This window comes from Erinaceus europaeus, chromosome 21 (assembly GCF_950295315.1).
Source record: "Erinaceus europaeus chromosome 21, mEriEur2.1, whole genome shotgun sequence".
Lineage (NCBI taxonomy): Eukaryota > Metazoa > Chordata > Mammalia > Eulipotyphla > Erinaceidae > Erinaceus > Erinaceus europaeus.
In genome coordinates, this window is record NC_080182.1 from 41,945,372 (window position 1) to 41,963,650 (window position 18,279).

An 18,279-nucleotide genomic window follows, 5' to 3' on the forward strand; every position below is an offset into this window, starting at 1 on the left:
GGCTAGCAAGATGGCTTATCTGGTCTGCCCTGAACACTGGCCAGGTTCAGGCCTGGCCTCCACAGCTCAGGTTGGGGACAGGTCAGTACTAAAGTGTCTATTTCTCTCTTTCTCTCGCTATCTCTCTGTCTCTCTCTCTCTGTCTCTCTCTATCTGTCTCTCTCTCTGTCTCTCTCTCTCTGTAGAATTCAACCCAGACGGCAAAACCCCAACAAAGCAAAACAACACAACTGATAGTTTCTTGCTGCTGTTAATATGTGGCTGGCCTCACCATCTTTCACATGGCTTCTGAGCTCTTGCACCACCCACATAACACAATGTCTACATAAAAGTCCTTTATAAACTAGTTAACTTGATTCTTGCCACTTTCTGGTTTGACTCCAACACATAGAATCACTTTTTTTTCCCCCTATCATTATGTGTACATTAGACTAGAAGTAGACAGGGAAAGTAAGACAAAATAAATTTTTACTGGTGGTTTAGCATGAATTTCCTGATGCCAGGTACTTTCATGTTTCTGTCCTCAAAATAGAACTGTGGGAAATAACACCATCACCATTATCCTTTTACAAAGCAAACTAGGTATCAAAAATGTCAGGTGCTTGCCCAAGGACAGAGCCAATAAGTGGAACCGCTAAGATTCTAAAGTAGGCCTTTTTTCCTCTTTAAAAGTAATAGGATAAAGATCAGGCAGGGGTTCCATCATAAATAACTACTATAGATGATGTTGTAAATTTCAAAGGGTTTGTAGCACAAATGCTCTGGGATTATTTTTTACACAATCCCTTTTTATAGTGAGAGGGTACAGTGTATGTATAAAACATAATTAAAATAAGCCTTAAGTCAGATAGAGAAGGCTGAATATGAGATGATCTCACTCATAGACAGAAGTTGAAAAATGCCGCCATGCCACCAACCTGACTTCCCTGGGCAGATGACTTCACCAAGGTGCCCTGGAACCCCACCTCCCCAGAGACCGGCCCCACTAGGGAAAGGTAGAAACAGACTAGGGTACAGATGGACCTGCCAACACCCAAGTCCAGAAGAGAAGCAAGTACAAAAGTCAGAGCTCCCACCTTCTGCACCCCATGGAGATCTTTGGTCAATACTCCCAAGGGATAAAGAACAGGGAAGCTTCCAATGGAAGGGATGGAATATGTCACTCTGGTGGTGGGAATTGTATAAAATTATACCCCTCTTATCCCACAATCTTGTCAATCATTATTAAATCATTAATTTAAAAAAAGAAGTTGAAAAATAAAAAATTTAAAGAACCTCAAAGAAGAACTTGGACTGGGTTTGCGGTATTGCACCAAAGTAAGACTCTGCGGTGGGTTAGGGAAGGTTCAGGTCCTAGATCATAATGGCAGAGGAGGACCTAGAGGGGGTTAAATTGTTATATGGAAAACTGAGAAATGTTATGCATGTACAAATTACTGTATTTTATTGTGGACTGTAAAGCATTCATCCCCAATAAAAAAAAAATTTAAGAAAAGAAAAAAAAAAAAAACAAGAAATGTTACACATGTAAAAACTATTGTATTTTACTGTTGACTGTAAACCACTAATGCCCCCAATAAAGACCAAAAGAAAAGTCTTAATGTTTAACACAACATTAGATAAACTAAAGTCACACAAAGTCTTGAGTTCAACTTGCAACCAGCTTCATGTCTTTTAATAAAGATTTTCCCCCCAGCTGTAAAAAGACAGAGTAGGATCGGCAAAATAACTTCACCCAGGTGGTGTTCCTGCCTTGCTGTGTTCACGAGCTGGGTGTGAGCTTGGTCTCCATTACACTGGAAAAGGCTCTGGAGCTGGGCTGTCTTTCTGGAAACATCTGTCCACACACAAAAGCGAGGCTTCACTGGTGAAATAAATCAAGTATGGACCATGCTTCCAACTCATGGGTTACAATGATTCTATAAACACAAACAACTGTTGTGATAGGATGCCAATCATGTATAGTCATCTTAAGCTACCAGATAAAATATATTTCTGGCATCATTTTGTTGTTTTTGTTGTTGTTGTTGTTTTTACTGTTTTTTTTTTTGTTGCTTGGGCTGCAGTACTCCAGGCCAACTTTTTCAGATAGAAAAACAGATATAGAAAGACAGTGAAAAAGACACCATACTGCCAGAGCAACTCTCAGAGCACTGGGGACTGGGCTCCGACCTGCATCATGCCCATGACAAAACAAGCACATGATCCAAGCAAGCCATTATGCCAGCCTGCATGGTTATTATTGCTTTATTGTCATTATTGTTATTATTATTATTATTATTATCATAATACTTTTCCATTCAAAACCTTCCCTGTACTCTGCTCTAAAGAGTAGGATAGCACTGAAGTATATCTCGGAAATCCTGAAATAAGGAAAAAAAAATTAGTGAAATGGAGACTTCACTGTAGCATTTGCTCTCATTGTGACATTGAGAAAGTTATGACAGTCATCTGAGACTCAGATTCCTCATGGAAACATAGGAATAATCGTATTTTGCCTACCTCCTGCAATGGGTCATTTTGAGAATTTAAAAATAAAAAGCATAAGGCTAATGCATTCTGTAAGATAACAGACTGCTGTACAGGTGTAAGGGATCACGTTTACTGCAGGATGTTTACATTCATTGTTGCATTCTTATCCTCACAACACTCTGCCACAAGTACTTTACCTCATCAGCAAAATGCATGAATATGAAAAGCTAAGTGTGAAGAATCCCTCCACAAAAGCCTTGCAAATGGGAGTCAAAATTACCCCCTCTCTTCAGCATTCACAAATGTGCGCTGTAGAAATCAGTGCATTTCACGACTCTGAACCTACAGCTTCAGCTACAGAGGCCAGAGGACGTCACGACCACGGTGATTTCTCTGAAGCTGATTGAAGCTGAGGATGACCAGGGAAATCAGTGTATGTGCAAGTCTACCATTCTATGTGATGATTTTGGAAAATCTTCAGGTATTTTTGTTCATCAGTCTCCCTATTCTATAGATGGATTCCCTCTTTAAAAACTAGTGCAGAGTCCCATAAAGAAAAAAGGTAAACAGAAGGGGAGGGGGAGTAAATATAACAGAAAGAACACAATGAAATCCTTTACGTGCATTTCAAACTCAAATTTCTGCCTCAGCCAGGGAGGTGACCAGCAGCTGGGACACAGCACTTACATCTGCAAAGCCTCTGGGTTCAACATTCATTCACCATTTTTCTTTCTTTCTCTCTTTCTTTTCTTTTCCTTTCTATTTTTGTCCTTGACTTCCAGGGTTATCGCTGGGGCTTGGTGCTAGCACTATGCATCCATGGCTCCTCGCAGACATTTTTTTCCATTTTATTGGATGAGACAGAAAGAAATTGAAAGAGGAGGGGGAGAGAGAGACAGATAGATACCTACAGACCTGCTTCACCACTTGTGAAGTGTCCCCCAAGCAGGTAGGGAAGCAGGGGCTTGAACCTGGATCCTTGAGCAGGTCCTTGCATATATAGTGCTATGTGCTGCTAACCAGGTGTGCCACTGCCCGTGCCCCCACATTAATTTCTCAACACTAGCCCTCACCAGCAGAATATCAGGGGTCAGAGAATAATCCTACACTCCTGCACATATGTGTCACCACTGGGTCACTTTCCTGGCCCCATTTCCGTGGAAATTAATGTGAGTTAGGAAGAAATGTCAAAGCACTGCTCCTCTCCATCATCCATGGAGTTACACAGTTCCTTTTTCAAAAAAAAAAAAATATCTTTATCTTTTTGGATAGAAACAGCCAGAAATCAAGAAGGGGAGATAGAGAGGGAGACGGAGAGACACCTGCAGCACTGCTTCACCACTCATGAAGCTTTTCTCCTGCAGGAGGGGATGGGGGGGATGGAACCTGGGTCCTTGTGTACTGTAACATGTGTGCTCGACCAGGTGTGCCACCACCTGGCCCCGGAGTCACACAGTTCTGACTTTGGTGCCAAGGACTTAGCACACAGCCTCAGACAAGTAAGTCTCTTTGACTTTACAGATATTTTAATGCTCAGGAGCAAAGAGATATAAATATCAGTTTTCACAGGGGACATCAGTCTTGAATTCCCTTCCTTTTTCATCTCAAATACCTAATCCATCTTGAGCCCTCACAGATATGTGCAAGTGCCTGTGTGCCTAGCAGTGAGTTGAGCAGAGAACTGAGGATCCAGAGTAGATATCAGTTGTCTTTTAAAAGAATTCTTACATGCTAAGTCCCATCCCCAGACCACAGCACTCATTTCCCACCAGGTACAATGAATGACTCTTTAGGAAAAAAAGCAATTATTCAGAGCACACAATCTCACTGCTAATTTCAGTTGCCCGTGTCTATGTGTATTCTGGGTGTCGAGAGGCCTTAAGTGTGTACAATCTAACACACAATTAGTCTCTCTCTTTTTTCATTTTTATTTCAGATAGAGAAACAGAGAAAGAGACATCACAGTACCAGACCTTCCTCTGTTCAACATAACTCTCACGTGAGGCTGGGGCTGGAGCTAGACCCTTGGACAAAGCAAGGTGTACACTCTACCAGGGAACTACCTTACAGTCCTGGTTTCAGTTCTGACCTTGGCTACCATCTCCTTCTGTCCTTCTTACAACGATGATATAGTGCAAGTCAGTGCAGACAAGAAAACTTAAAGATCATTGAGGAGAATGGTCTTTGAGACTAGTCCATGTCTGATGGAAATTTATTTACTTATTTATTTTTTAAGATATGTTTTATTCCCTTTTGTTGCCCCTTGTTGTTCTATTGTTGTAGTTATTATTGTTGTTGTCATTGTTGGATAGGACAGAGAGAAATGGAGAGAGGAGGGGAAGACAGAGAGGGGGAAAGAAAGACAGACACCTGCAGACCTGCTTCACCACCTTTGAAGCGACTCCCCTTCAGGTGGGGAGCCAGGGGCTCAAACCGGGATCCTTACGCCTATCATTTCGCTTTGCACCACCTACACTTAACCCACTGAGCTACCGGAGTCCCTCTGATGGAAATGTACATGCATTTCAGGTTTGGGAATTGAAAGGTTTCATGGAAATATCTTCAGTTTTAAAGGTTGTGCAAGCCAGGAGTTCACACTCAATGAAGGCGGACTCCCAGACTCCCAGCTGCTTCATAACCATTTTAATGCTGCCACAGAGTAAGGCTTCTTTCTATTTTCAACCCTCGCAATTTGGTTCAAGCATGATCTCAACCACTTTAAGCTTTGATATTTCTAGCCACCTCTTGTGCTGTATTTTCTCTTAATGCCACCAATCATGTGTGAAATTCTGTGGCAAAACTAATCTTTGTGGGAAATGATATGTAATGGCTTCTTTAAAGAAAGACAGGGAGAGAGGGGAGAGACTGTGACCTTTGTCATATTTTGACATGTTTTTCATTGTGTAATACAAATGGAAACATTACTTTCTCAAGGTCAAAGTAGAAAGAGGTTTCTGCTTATACAAGTATCATTCTTTTTCAAGTGGAAAAAACCTTGAAAATTATCCTTATGACTTAATTTTTTTTAACTCTAGTGTATACAGTGGCTATGAAACATGAAACTCAGCTGTGTTAAATAATATTTGATGGCTATCTTATTAAGTCAATACTTAGTGCTATGCCATTCCAAAGAACTAGAAACACATTTAAAGATATGAGGATTCATGTTTGGGTTTTCTACAACAAGGTATTTGATAAACATACACACACATACACACACGCTAACATTTTATTTTATCAAGGATGATTTCGGTCAAAAGCAGCTATGACCAAATCTTCTGGAATTAAAGTTAGGAAGTACTCATTTAAATTTTCCATTTGTTTTTTTGGAACAATTAAACTGTATTCACAAAAGGGGTTGCTTTGCAAGTCATCATTATCTTGTGAATTTTGGAACTTATCCCTTAAATAAACCCTTCTCATTTCCATATAATTATAGGAACTAAGAAGATCCTTTGAAAAGAGAAGAAATGTAACTCCAAATTCATGGATGTAATAAGGAATCCGCCTTACTGGTATAGTGATTGAATTTGAATTTGGTTCCTTAAAGTAAATACTGTATGTGAATCTAAAAGAGAACTATGTTGAGGGAACAATCTTCATGATATCTGAAGATCTCTTACATTTCATGTTCCTACATATGATCCTTTCCAGAAGCCTCTCCTGTCACAGTCTCTATCCCTGTTAGAGAGTAATTTCTTGCATGCCATTTTGATTCATGTGTAATAAAACATAATTGTAATGACTTCAAACTTTAAAAAAGGAAACCTAGACTAACAAATTCCATTCCTGGATTATTCTCTCCCCGTCAGCTTCAGGAAGATAGAAACGCCTCGAGGGAGTTGAGAACAACTCTAGTGGACCTAATGCCCCATAACAAATCTTTCAGTATAAACTATCAATAATAAGAGGAGGGTGAATTAAATATTTCCACTGAAAACACACCAAAGAGAGAGAGAGAGAGAGAGAGAGAGAGAGAGAGAGAAATGTTTTCCTTTGCTGCCTGCTATTTTCTGTTCATTTCCTTCCTCACAGCCTTCCAACTTAACTGTTTTCCTAATATACTGTTTTAGAGGTGAAACTTGATGTTCCAGTCACAACCAAAAGTATAAATGCTGACTTGAAAATGTTGTAAACATCCCAGGAGGAAAGTAAAACTGCTTCTTATACCAGTGTACAAATGTGCATATCACACGCAGGAGAGTAGTTTGCTGCCATGCTAGGATTTCTGTGCTAGGATTTTTCCCCCTGAGCTGATGTATGGAAAGCGTCCTCAGTCAACCACTCCCTGTGATTCCAGACACACTGATAAATATGTGTCCTGTTTGTCTTGGGAGTTTTATGAAGACAGCTCATGCACAGCTAACACCAACTCAATTAAATGGCTCATTTGCACTTCCTTACTTCTGCTTGCCCTTTCTCTCATTTTAATTAATACGCCAATAATAGTAGCATCTAGAGAGCTCTAACATGCGTCTGTCTCTCGGTTCTGCGTGTTTCTTAAAGGTAGAGCCTGGTTGGGGAGGGGAAGCGGGAGGGGCCCAGGGAGTGTGCCTTCAAGAAGCAATGCCCAGCCCCTCCTTGACTAGAAGCTCACCTTTGTTTCCACGTGGTTGAATCAGGACTAAAAATGTCCTGATTTCCTGCCACAATATATGTTCTCAATGCAATCAGTCTCACATTATCCATCCTGGTGGCAAAGGGCTGTGACACGGCACCTCTCTGGCCCACCTTGGGCAATTTGTGAGGCTGATATGACCACTGGCTACAACTCAACCCTCCGGCACTGGAGAGATGTGTGGGACCAGATGGAAATGGGAAGGAGAGGCTAATTCAAACATACTGTGTTTAGAGCTTGAGACAGTACACAGTGACGACCCCTGCCAGAAGTAAGTGGCACACACACTCGGGCAAAGAACCCGCCCCTTAATTATCAGCACATGGGTCCCAGCAGCTCCAGTCTGCTATGCTGACAACCACCCAGGGCCTCTTCCTGAATCTGGGAAGAAGCCTCCCAGCTACCTTGCTTTTATTTCTAGATACATTATTAATGGCTATCCATCCTTGACACTTGTAATTTTTAACTATGTAAAATATTTATAGGCGTGAGGAAGGTAGATTCGTAAGTGTTTATTATTTCCCCCTTGCTTTTACTGTAAATCCCAGCCAGCTTGATGGCTGGGATTTTGCTCCCTCCCAGCTCCCATGTGGGCCTTATTTTTAACTCCAAGTAATGAATGCAAGATAGATAGAATAAATAACAAAAGTATCCACGGTGACTCAACAACCAACTCCTAAATTACTGTGCAGTGAGTGCAAATGAACAATTATTGAAAACAATGCACTGAAATTTCTAAAGACAAGTGCGAGGCCTGAGTCATTAAGAAAGCTCCATTAGTCTTGTAAGTCTGAGATGGCACACTAAAATCATAAGTTATTCTTGAAAAGTGTAAATATTATGTGTTTCTCCAAGCTATACATCCACGGCTGACTGACTCCAGATGAGCGAGGACAGGGTCCAGCAGTCTGGTCCTTAAGGGCAAGGAGGTGTACAGAGAAGCTATCTAGGTAATGAGTCCTCAGTTAATATTGTATGAGGAGGGTGTCAAAGACTGACAATTATGATTATCTATGAGTAAATGTCCTGCTTGCACAGCAGTCCATCCTGTGTTATAAAAGACCACACTCTTCCTTCTTACCTGCTGGGGACACAAACATAAGATTCTGGCATCTCTTCTCCATTCCCACAAATGACTAGAAAAGCCCACAAATACAGACCCACTTTCCTTTGACACTTTTATCCCTGACCTGAAACACCATTTGCAGTTCAAAATTTAAGAAGGAAGTAAAGGGGAATGAAACTGCAAAGTGAAAGCATAATTTTAGGGGGAAAAAACCTAAAATAGCAAACATTTGGGATACACAGAATGACAGACACACACACACATGTACACACACATGTACACACAGGTACACACACAGTCTTGGGGATTTGCAAATAGAATGCACGATGGGTTGTCATACTCAGTCCTTCTTGCCCTCACCCTTGAGACCATGCATTTTATTAGAGACAGGTGGGGAGCATTCTGGATGTCTAACTTGAGCAAAGAGGCTTCATAGCTTCACTTGAGAGAAATGACATAGCTAAACACACATGATTTCCTCCTGGAATAGAATAATGTATCTCATCCTGCAATCATGAGAAGACTGAACACACTCGTAACACTGAAGGCAACTTTGGCCTTGCCTTTAAATGAAGATAGTTTCATCTGAAGGAGGGCATCACACTTCAATCTGTACTGTTAAAAACTTGCGCTGCATAGTGGAACTAATCATCCTGTGAATCATCAGCTTTACAAGACACCTGTACAAGCTGCAATTAATATGAGCTAGCCCACTGAAAATGTCTCTGGTAGCTACAAGAACACCCAGCACAGCAGAGGTGGACTCTGAGCAGGACTCTTACACTGCACTGCTGCTCTGTTAACACTACGTCCTCACCAGCCACATAAAGAATTATAGGTAGAAACACAAAATTTAAAACTTAAGTTATAATCTACCCTCAAACATTATTACAGAAGCCAAAATTGCATTTTTCCCCTAAGGGCATTATATTTACAAGTTTTCCCACTTATCAAAAACATCTTCACAATAAACACTTGCTGTTAAATTCGTTTCTGGTAAACACCTCTTACCACCTTCTTCACAACCCCTGCAAAAGAGGTGTTACTTAATAAACATTCTGCAAGAATTCAGATAAAATGAGGATTGTCTCTTCCAAATCTATTTTGAGTTACTTTTAAGACTTCTTATCTAATATGACACGAATTACAGGGAAATCAAAACTGCTGTCAAGACAAGTAAAGGCAGTCAGCTTTGATAACTTGGGTTCCTCCCATACGTTCACACGGTTCAAAGGCTCAAGAAAACAAAAGCAAGCAAATGATACACACAAAAATAAATTGCTCATGAAACCAATATTAACCCCAGCCCCCTTAATCTCCTATTTAAAGCAAATCAAGAAAGCACTGCATCCTGGAATCCTTCCCTAACCCCTCTCCAGTGCTTTCACAAACCTTTTAAGATCAGATAGATGCTCTCAGATGATGCAGCAGGGTAGAATTTACAGAAGGAAAGCATAACTTCAGGGAGAATAAAAAGATGGGCAGTTCTAATTCTTCCTTTCTTATTTTGTGAAGGGGTTCTTCCTTGCACTGGCAGCGTTACGATGTAAATGTACAGCTCTCAGCCCACTTACAAGGCTTCCCGGGCAGCCCGGATCTAAGCCTCAGCATATTTGCTGGAAATGCACACAGCTCAGCTGAAAACCTAAGGGAGGTTTCCACCTGGCAACTAAACTAGACAAACAGTTAACTGCTCCCAGACCGCTAAAGGTTTTCAGTAACATACATCCTATGCTAAACAGCTTCAGCTAGTCTGAAAGCTGGCATGCTATGGAGCAGTGTTCTCAGCTGCCGGTTACTGCACACCAAGGAATGTTCTCCCCCTGTCTCAGAATTCAAGCAAACGCCAAATGCTGAGACCCTGACATTGACTAAGCTTTCATAGCTTCCACAGTATAGCAACTTCGCTTTGTATTCCTACTAAGTTAGTCATGACTTCTCACCCACACCATTTCTCCTTCACCTAGTTGGGGGAGGGGGGCGCGGAGGAGAAGAAAGAAAGAAAAAAAAAAACTTCATGCAGACTAACCAAGGCAAAGTTTATCCACCTCCACCCTTAACAGTTCTTTTCCAACTTAAACTCATCAAGGGCTAGTCAACAACCACACTCCCACCTCACAAGGAAGCCCTGAAGGCTGCACTGGTTGGGTGTTCCAGCCTATCCCCAGAGGTAGGTACAGCGTAACACAGTCTCACGTTCAAAGATTTCTCTTCTCTTCTTTCTTTCTTTCTTTCTTTCTTTCTTTCTTTCTTTCTTTCTTTCTTTCTTTCTTTCTTTCTTTCTTTCTTTCTTTCTTGTTCATATACATTGACGAAAAGAGCCGACTACCCTTAGAATTGCATCATCAGAGTGACCACTCACCAAAATACATTATGTTTCTCATTAAGCAGACAGCTGGAAGCCCACCGCAGCGTCTTTGGCATCAGCTGGCACCCAAGGCTGCGTGCAGAGCCGGCTCATGTTCCCTGGGTGCCAAGGCTCCCGGTGCCGCTCCGGCTCCGCCCGGGTGCGGGGCGCTCTGCAGGCCGCCTGCCGGCTAGGGGTGCCCGCGACTGGGGCTGGGGCTGGGGCCACGGCGTGCGCCCGGGCTGCCCGCTGCTCCGTCCATCCTTACTGTAACACGACTCCTCCTTGCGCCTCCGTGCCGCCCTGTGACATCAGGACCAGAGTACTACAGACAGGCGCCCCCACCCCCCTGCCTTCCCCACCCCGGGGAGTGGCGGCTCCCGGCCGCACAGTGTTCGCCTGCCCCAACCAACCGTGGCTCCGGGAGCTGGATGAGCCCAGAGGCTGGCGGGGAGGGGCGGGGAGAGGGGCGCGGGAGGCTCTCTTGCACTGAGAAACATCTCGCACAGAGAAGCATCTGGCACAGGAAAGCATCTTGCACAGAGAAGCATCTGGCACAGAGAAGCATCTTGCACAGAGAAGCATCTCGCACAGAGAAGCATCTAGCACAGGGAGGCATCTTGCACAGAGAAGCATCTCGCACAGAGAAGCATCTCGCACAGGGAAGCATCTCTGCCTGCCCCCAGGGGCTCACTGCAGAGATTTCCCCAGGGTGCTTGCTGGAGGGAACTGGGTTCAGGGGGGACTTGAGCCATGAAGATGGAATTAGGGATACTCTTAACCCGCCCCGCCCTCCCTACCTCCTGGGAATGCCATCCCCCCTCAAAGGAGCTCTCCTCCCAAGTTACAAAAGGCGGCAAGCAGGGAGTGGAAGGAAGGGTGCTCTGGGCTTGAGGCTTTGCTGCTGCAGGTGATGTGGAGACTCCAGGGACCACTGCTGGGGTCGCAGAGGCTTTAACTTCAAAGTGATCAGATCACAGAAAGCCAGTCATTGGTAGAGTCATGTTTGTTGCTTGAATATTTTCTGAGCTAGGTTGATAGAGAATATAAGGCAGGGGAGTGGGGTGGTGGCGACCGAAGTCACTCTCAGTTTCACAGCTCATCACAGCTGCTGTCTGCCTCCGTAAGCAGTAGGAAGGACACCCAGGAGAAGGCCTTTGATCTCTACATGGGAGACTCATTTTGCCTGAAAGGCAACCTAGGCTAAGTCATCATTCAAATCTGGCCACCAGTAAAGAACAAATAGGCACTCTCCCATCCTCTCTCCTCTCTCTCTCTTCTCTCTCTCTCTCTCCCATTAAATTTGAGAAGAACAGCCAAGAAACAGAATGCTTAGCAAAGCCTCTGGCTCCTCCAATGGTCTAATGAAGTGTGGTCCTTATCTTACACAGAAAAGGATGTTTGAAAGAAATCCCTGAAATCTGTGCTGATTAATACTTAAATGCTCAGCATAGAAAATAAACCCATCAAACAAGCTCAGTTTCCTAAAGGAAACCTCACGCTGGGATCCCACTTACCTACTAGACAGTTTAAACTTTAAAATGTTTATGAAAAAAAAAACTGTAAAATGAAGACCTGAAGGTGAAGAACTGAGTCTACAGAAGATAGTTACTATTTCTTTTCACTGATCTTTCAGATACCATATTAGCAACAATGTCTACATTCTGACATTTGTAATATTTAGTGGGTTCTTCTTGCACAACTCTGTTAATGTTTACTGGAATCAGAGGACAGAGGCACATCACAGGGGCTTGGTGTGCAATCTTGCAAAAAAGCTTAACTCCCTACCTCCTTATGTGAAAAGTATACCAATATCCCCTCTCATAGTGGATTACAAAAGAAAAAAAATGGTGATTATGCCACAGGTTATCAAAGATAAATAGACCTTCAGTGAAATCTTAGCATAATGGAAATGTTTTTCTTTTAAGAAATACTAGCTGAAGCCATTTGAAGGCAGAAAAAAAAATGCTAAAGAGCTGTTTACTTCTTTACTCCTTTGTGAAGTTAAAAATGAACGGAACATTACGGGAGAACACTAAAGGAAATACAAGTGTTTTCCTTTTGTAAGGATGGAGGATGGAAATCATCCACAAGTACAATGAATGTCCCTGCCCTCAGGCAAAAGAACCATCTATGGGGAAGCTCATTCAGGAAGCTGCCGGGCTGTTCTGACCTCCTGCACGGGCTAGGGGGCACTGCAGTTCAATGTCAGAGTTTTTGGTCCCTTTGAGTACCTGTAGTTCAAAAATGAGTTGAGTTTAAAGGAGGAATTTGAGACCCTAATGGGAGGTCTTGATACCTTAATGACACCCTGACACTGCCTTAGCATTTCTGTAGTTATAAGGTGCTCTAACAGACATCATCTAAGGAAGATAGAGACAGCCCCAAAGCAAGCAAAGAGCCTGAGGTTCAGAGAGGTCAAGCAATTTTGTTAACTATGCAGGCAGGTCTTGTGGAAGTCAAGCTGCTTTACTATCTGTGTGTTAATGTTACTATTTGCATGGCGACTTTATGTTAGAGTCTCACAGAGCCTCTTTATCCTAAGGAATACATTAAAATGGGGATCAGGAGGTGATACACTTAACAGAACAGACCTGCCACAATGTACAAGGATCCACATTCAAGCCCTTAGTCCCCACCTGCAAGGGGAAAAGCTTCAGGAGCAGTGAAACAGTGTTGTAGGTGTCTCTCTTTCTTTCTCTGTCTCTTATCTCTCCCTTCCCTCAATTTCCTTCTATTCAATAAACAAAAAATTTCAAAAGAAATAATATGTATTCTCATTCCCATGAGTCAACTAAAGGTTTCCATAGTCATATTTTGCCACTGAATCTCCCATATATATAAATATATATTATATATGTCTGTCTGTGTGTGTATCTATATCTATATATCTATAGAGAGAGAGAGAAAATGTGGTAGCAAAACTGTTGAACCTCTGCCTTTTCTACAAAAGAAACAATGTGTAACTCTTCAAAGAAAACAGCATACAAGAAGCAACTAACCATGACTTCCATACAATCGAATTTTGTTTAAAAGAAGGTATACAATTTGTGGTCCTGGGGGTGGTGCAGTGGATGGAGCATTGGACTCTCAAGCATGAGGTCCTGAGTTGGATCCCTGGCAGCACATGTACCAGAGTGATGTCTGGTTCTTTCTCTCCTCCTATTTTTCTCATGAATAAATAAGTTCTTTAAAAAAAAAAAAAAGAAGGCATACAATTTATTTATTCATTTATATCCTCGCTGAGACTTCACTATTTCAGGCTGACTTTCTTTTTTTTTTTCTCAAATAAATATACAGTCAAAGAAAAAGGCACCACAGCCCGGAAGCTTCCTGCATATGGCAGGGGTCTGGGCTAAGACCTGGATCTCCGCGCACAGAACAAAGCAAGTTCACTATCAAAATAAGTTATTTTTCCAGCCCTTACTCTTTATTCAAAGTTATGTATTCCACCCCCACCCCAACTGAAGGGTTATTTGGAATGTTAAGGTTTCAAATAAAGTTACCTACTAGTCGTGGAACAATACGTGATTTTAATTTTAATTTTACTCATTTCCTTGATTGGTTTAAAATCACTTTATTTGTATATTTTATATTTATCTTATGGTGGTGTGGGTGATTGATCCTGAGACTTTGGAGGCTCAGGCATGAGAGTCTATTTGTATAACCATTATGCTATCTACTCCCTCTCACCCTTTAGAAGGGAGAAATGGAGCAAGTAGCTGTATTAAAATAAAAAAAAATGAGATAACATTCAAATGAATGCACATCTGATACTGACTGGATCTGGGGTTTTGTGCATGTCACTTATGCTTGTCAGATGCCTACATGTTGTTACCTTAAGGAGACCGAGGTTTACCCATCAAAGTTCCACCAAGCTTCTTTAAGAGAATAGAACAAAAACTACAATCATTTATCTGGAACCAGAAAACACCTAGAATTGCCAAAACCATCTTGAAGAAAAGAAACAGAAATGGAGGCATCACACTACCAGATCTCAAACTATATTATAAGGCCATCATCATCAAAACAGCCTGGTACTGGAACAAAAATAAGCACACAGACCAGTGGAACAGAATTGAAAGCCCAGAAATAAATCCCCACACCTATGGACATCTAATATTTGATAACGAGGCCCAAAGTATTAAATGGAAGAAGGAGGCTCTCTTCAATAGATGGTGCTGGGAAAACTGGTTGTAATATGCAGAAGAATGAAATTGAACACTTTATCTTGCCAGAAACAAAAATCAACTCAAAATGGATCAAAGACCTGGATGTTAGACCAAAAACAATCAAATACTTAGAGGAAAACATTGGTAAAACACTTTCCCACCTAAACCTGAAGGACATCTTTGATGAAACAAACCCAATTGCAAGGAATACTAAAGCAAAAGCAAACCAATAGGACGATATCAAATTGAAAAGCTTCTGCACAGCCAAAGAAACTATCACACAAACAAAGAGACCCCTCAGAATGGGAGAAGATCTTCACATGCCATACATCAGACAAGAGACTAATCACCAAAATATATAAAGAGCTCAGCAAACTTAGCACCAAAAAAGCAAATGACCCCATCCAAAAATGGGCAGAGGATATGAACAGAACATTCACTGCAGAGGAGATCCAAAAGGCTAACAAATACATGAAAAATTGTTCCAGGTCGCTGATTGTCAGAGAAATGCAAATTAAGACAACAGTGAGATACTACCTCCCTCCTGTGAGAATGGCATACATCAAAAAGGACAGCAGCAACAAATGCTGGAGAGGCTGTGGGGACAGAGGAACCCTTTTGCATTGCTGGAGGGAATGTAAATTGGTCCAGCCTCTGTGGAGAGCAGTCTGGAAAACTCTCACAAGGCTAGTCATGGACCTTCCATATGACCCAGTAATTCCTCTCCTGAGGATATACTCCATAACACCCAACCAAAAAGATGTGTGTACCCCTATGTTCATAGCAGCACAATTCATAATAGCTAAAACCTGGAAGCAACCCAGGTGCCCAACAACAGATGAGTGGCTGAGAGAGCTGTGGTCTATATACACAATGGAAAAAATTCTGTATAACAGGAAGCTGAACTCTAATACTGAAACTACCCTGATCCTCATACCACTCACAATCTTATTTATGGAGATGAAACTGATATCCAAGGGTATAAGTAAAAAAAATTGACAAATGAACAATCTAAGACATACATGGAAGGGTTTCGTAAAAAAGGAAATGACAATAGTTTCCAGAATGCTGCAGAAGTCTAATTTGACCTTATTTAAAAATTTTTTCGATTATCTTTATTTATTTATTTATTGGATAGAGACAGCCAGAAATCAAGACAGAGGGAGAGACAGAGAGACCACTTGTGAAGCTTTCCCCCTGCAGGTAGGAGCCGGGGGGATTGAACTCAAGTCCTTGTGCACTGTAACATGTGTGCTCAACCAGGTATGCCACCACCCTGCCCCATTGATCTTCATTTTTAAGTTTTCCCTATAATAATAAAATGCAGAAAAAAGTGCAACTTCCATAAAACATGGGTGAGATTGCAAATGCTGAATCTGGGAGACTATGGAACAAGAAAAGAACCAAGGAGTAAGACTTCTTAAAGAGTTTTCATGAAAAGTAATCTCAGAGAGGAAAACACAGAGGCCATATTGGATGTGCTCTCACATTCCAAATTAAAGAGTTTGGGTTTTATTTCGCAGACCAAGTAGAAAGTGTTTTCTCAATGAATAAACCTCAAAGTGTTTCTAAGAGTGGAAATGCAATAATAAATCCCCAAATATATTCGGTGACATAATAATGTCACTTAATACATCTTGCATAGCAGGTTGAAAGATTTTATACACTCCACAGGTTTCTAATTTTTTTTTAAATAAAATTTGTTTATGGTTCTTGGGCAGCAATTTGAGATTCATCTTACTTCCTACCCAGGCCCATAACAACTGCACTTATAAACAAAATGGAAGAAGAAAGTAGAATCTGATAGAATTTCTTCTTTGCATTATTATTATTATTATTATTTTTTGTCAAGACAAATTTAGTACATGCCTAGTCAATTTGGTTGCTTTAGGTCATGGACATCCATTTTTACATATACTGTGATAATAAGTAGATAGAGGGAGCAGGGAAACAGTGCAACTGTGCCCCAATGTAGCAAAAATTCACAAAGTAATTGAAAGTGTTTCCAAGTGTGCATAATTCCGTGCCTCCGGTCAAATACAAGAGATGGAAATTTGTCTGGCTTCCTCTGTCAAAATGTCTAAAACACATAAAGGAAGTATACAAGCAGAAAACAAAACATTACAGTTTCAACATGATTTTAATTATACCTCAATTTCCATCTTAGCTTTTCTGAAACATCCTAATAGTAATAAAAGCTCATTTCTGATTTTTGGTGGATAAAATGAATGCATGTGATTTTTACCCTTGACTCAAAAGTGTCATTTCTGGAAATCTACAGTATTTGTCACCATGAATACCATTTAACTGCAGCTGTACCCAAAGGAACTCTTCCCAGCTACACGTGAATACAACTGGAGGAACTTAATTAATCTTGCTGTCACTTCCATGATGCTTTTCATTAGTTTTGCTGCTATCTGATCAAGTGGCCTTCTTTACTGGAAATGGCTGCCCACAGCCTGGTGTAAAAACATTTTCAAAAAGGCAAACAAAGACTCCCCTTTGTGGCAGGGAACTTTCATGCTGACAGACATGACTACTGGCATTCTCATAAGGAGATGCCTCACACATCTTATATTTAGGATTATAAAATCACAGGACATGTAAACAATATCCTCAGCTGTCCACAGCTGAGAAACTCTATTAAAACTGCAGGTAGATTATGTATTTGTAATAAAGGGTGAGATGTTTCTGTTCATGATACTTAATACACCATCAGCAACTGTATAGACTAAATCAAAATCAGAATATAATTCATGATAATGTAGATTCCCTCCCTCCACTGACCACTTATAAGTAGATTAAGATGGAGTTTAATCAACAAACACAAGCAAGCAGTAATCCAATGGTAGCATTCGTCTCCCCAACAGTCATGTCCTTTTGTTGTTGTTGCTGCTTGGGCTTCACTACACTGAGCTGACATCTTTCAGATAGAGAGAGAGGGAAGATACCACAGTACTGAAGCTTCCTTCAGTGTGGTGGGAACGCATCTCAAAGCTGGGTTTAGTGCAAGACGGCTTAACCCTCTTTTATTTATTATTATTATTTTTTATATTAGTTTATTTTCCCTTTTGTTGCCCTTGTTGTTTTTCATTGTTGTTGTTGTTATTGATGTCATCGTTGGACAGGACAGAGAGAAATGGAGAGAGGAGGGGAAGACACAGAGGAGGAGAGAAAGACAGACACCTGCAGACCTGCTTCACCGCCTATGAAGCAATTCCCCTGCTGGTGGGGAGCCGGGGGCTCGAACTGGGATCCTTATGCAGGTCCTTGCGCTTTGCGCCACCTGCACTTAACCCAGTGCGCTACCACCCTACTCCCTCTTTTAGTGTTTTATGGGGCCGGGTGGTGAAGCACCTGGTTAAGCACACATGTTACAGTGCTTAAGGACTCCATTTCAAGCCCTCAGTCCCCACCTGCAGGGGGAAAGCTTTGTGAGTGGTGAAGCAGGGCTGCAGGTGTCTCTCTGTCTCTCCCTCTCTACCCCCCACTCCTTCTCAATTTCTTTCTGTCTTCATCCAATAAATAAAGATAATAGAGAATATTTAAAAATAAATATGATAAATTATTCATTTTGAAAAGATTTCGCAAAGATTTTATACCT

The 18,279-nt window shown here is 41.5% G+C and overlaps 1 protein-coding gene and 1 long non-coding RNA gene across 5 annotated transcripts in view; one reads left to right on the plus strand and one right to left on the minus strand.

The window, feature by feature from the left end:
* Positions 1-10,919, minus strand: part of ZNF385D (zinc finger protein 385D) — a 285,209-nt gene extending 274,290 nt beyond the window's left edge. For 2 of the 4 annotated variants that reach the window (XM_060180879.1, XM_060180876.1), the window contains exon 1: positions 9,549-9,873. In XM_060180879.1, coding sequence (XP_060036862.1) covers positions 9,549-9,612 — 64 coding nt within the window. In that variant the 5' untranslated portion in view covers positions 9,613-9,873. Of the gene's footprint in view, positions 1-9,548; positions 9,974-10,518 lie in introns of those variants that run through there. The other 2 variants (XM_060180877.1, XM_060180878.1) reach the window with 2 other exon arrangements.
* LOC132535322 (uncharacterized) overlaps positions 1-18,279 on the plus strand; it is a 474,613-nt gene that overhangs the window by 445,253 nt on the left and 11,081 nt on the right. The window lies entirely within an intron of this gene.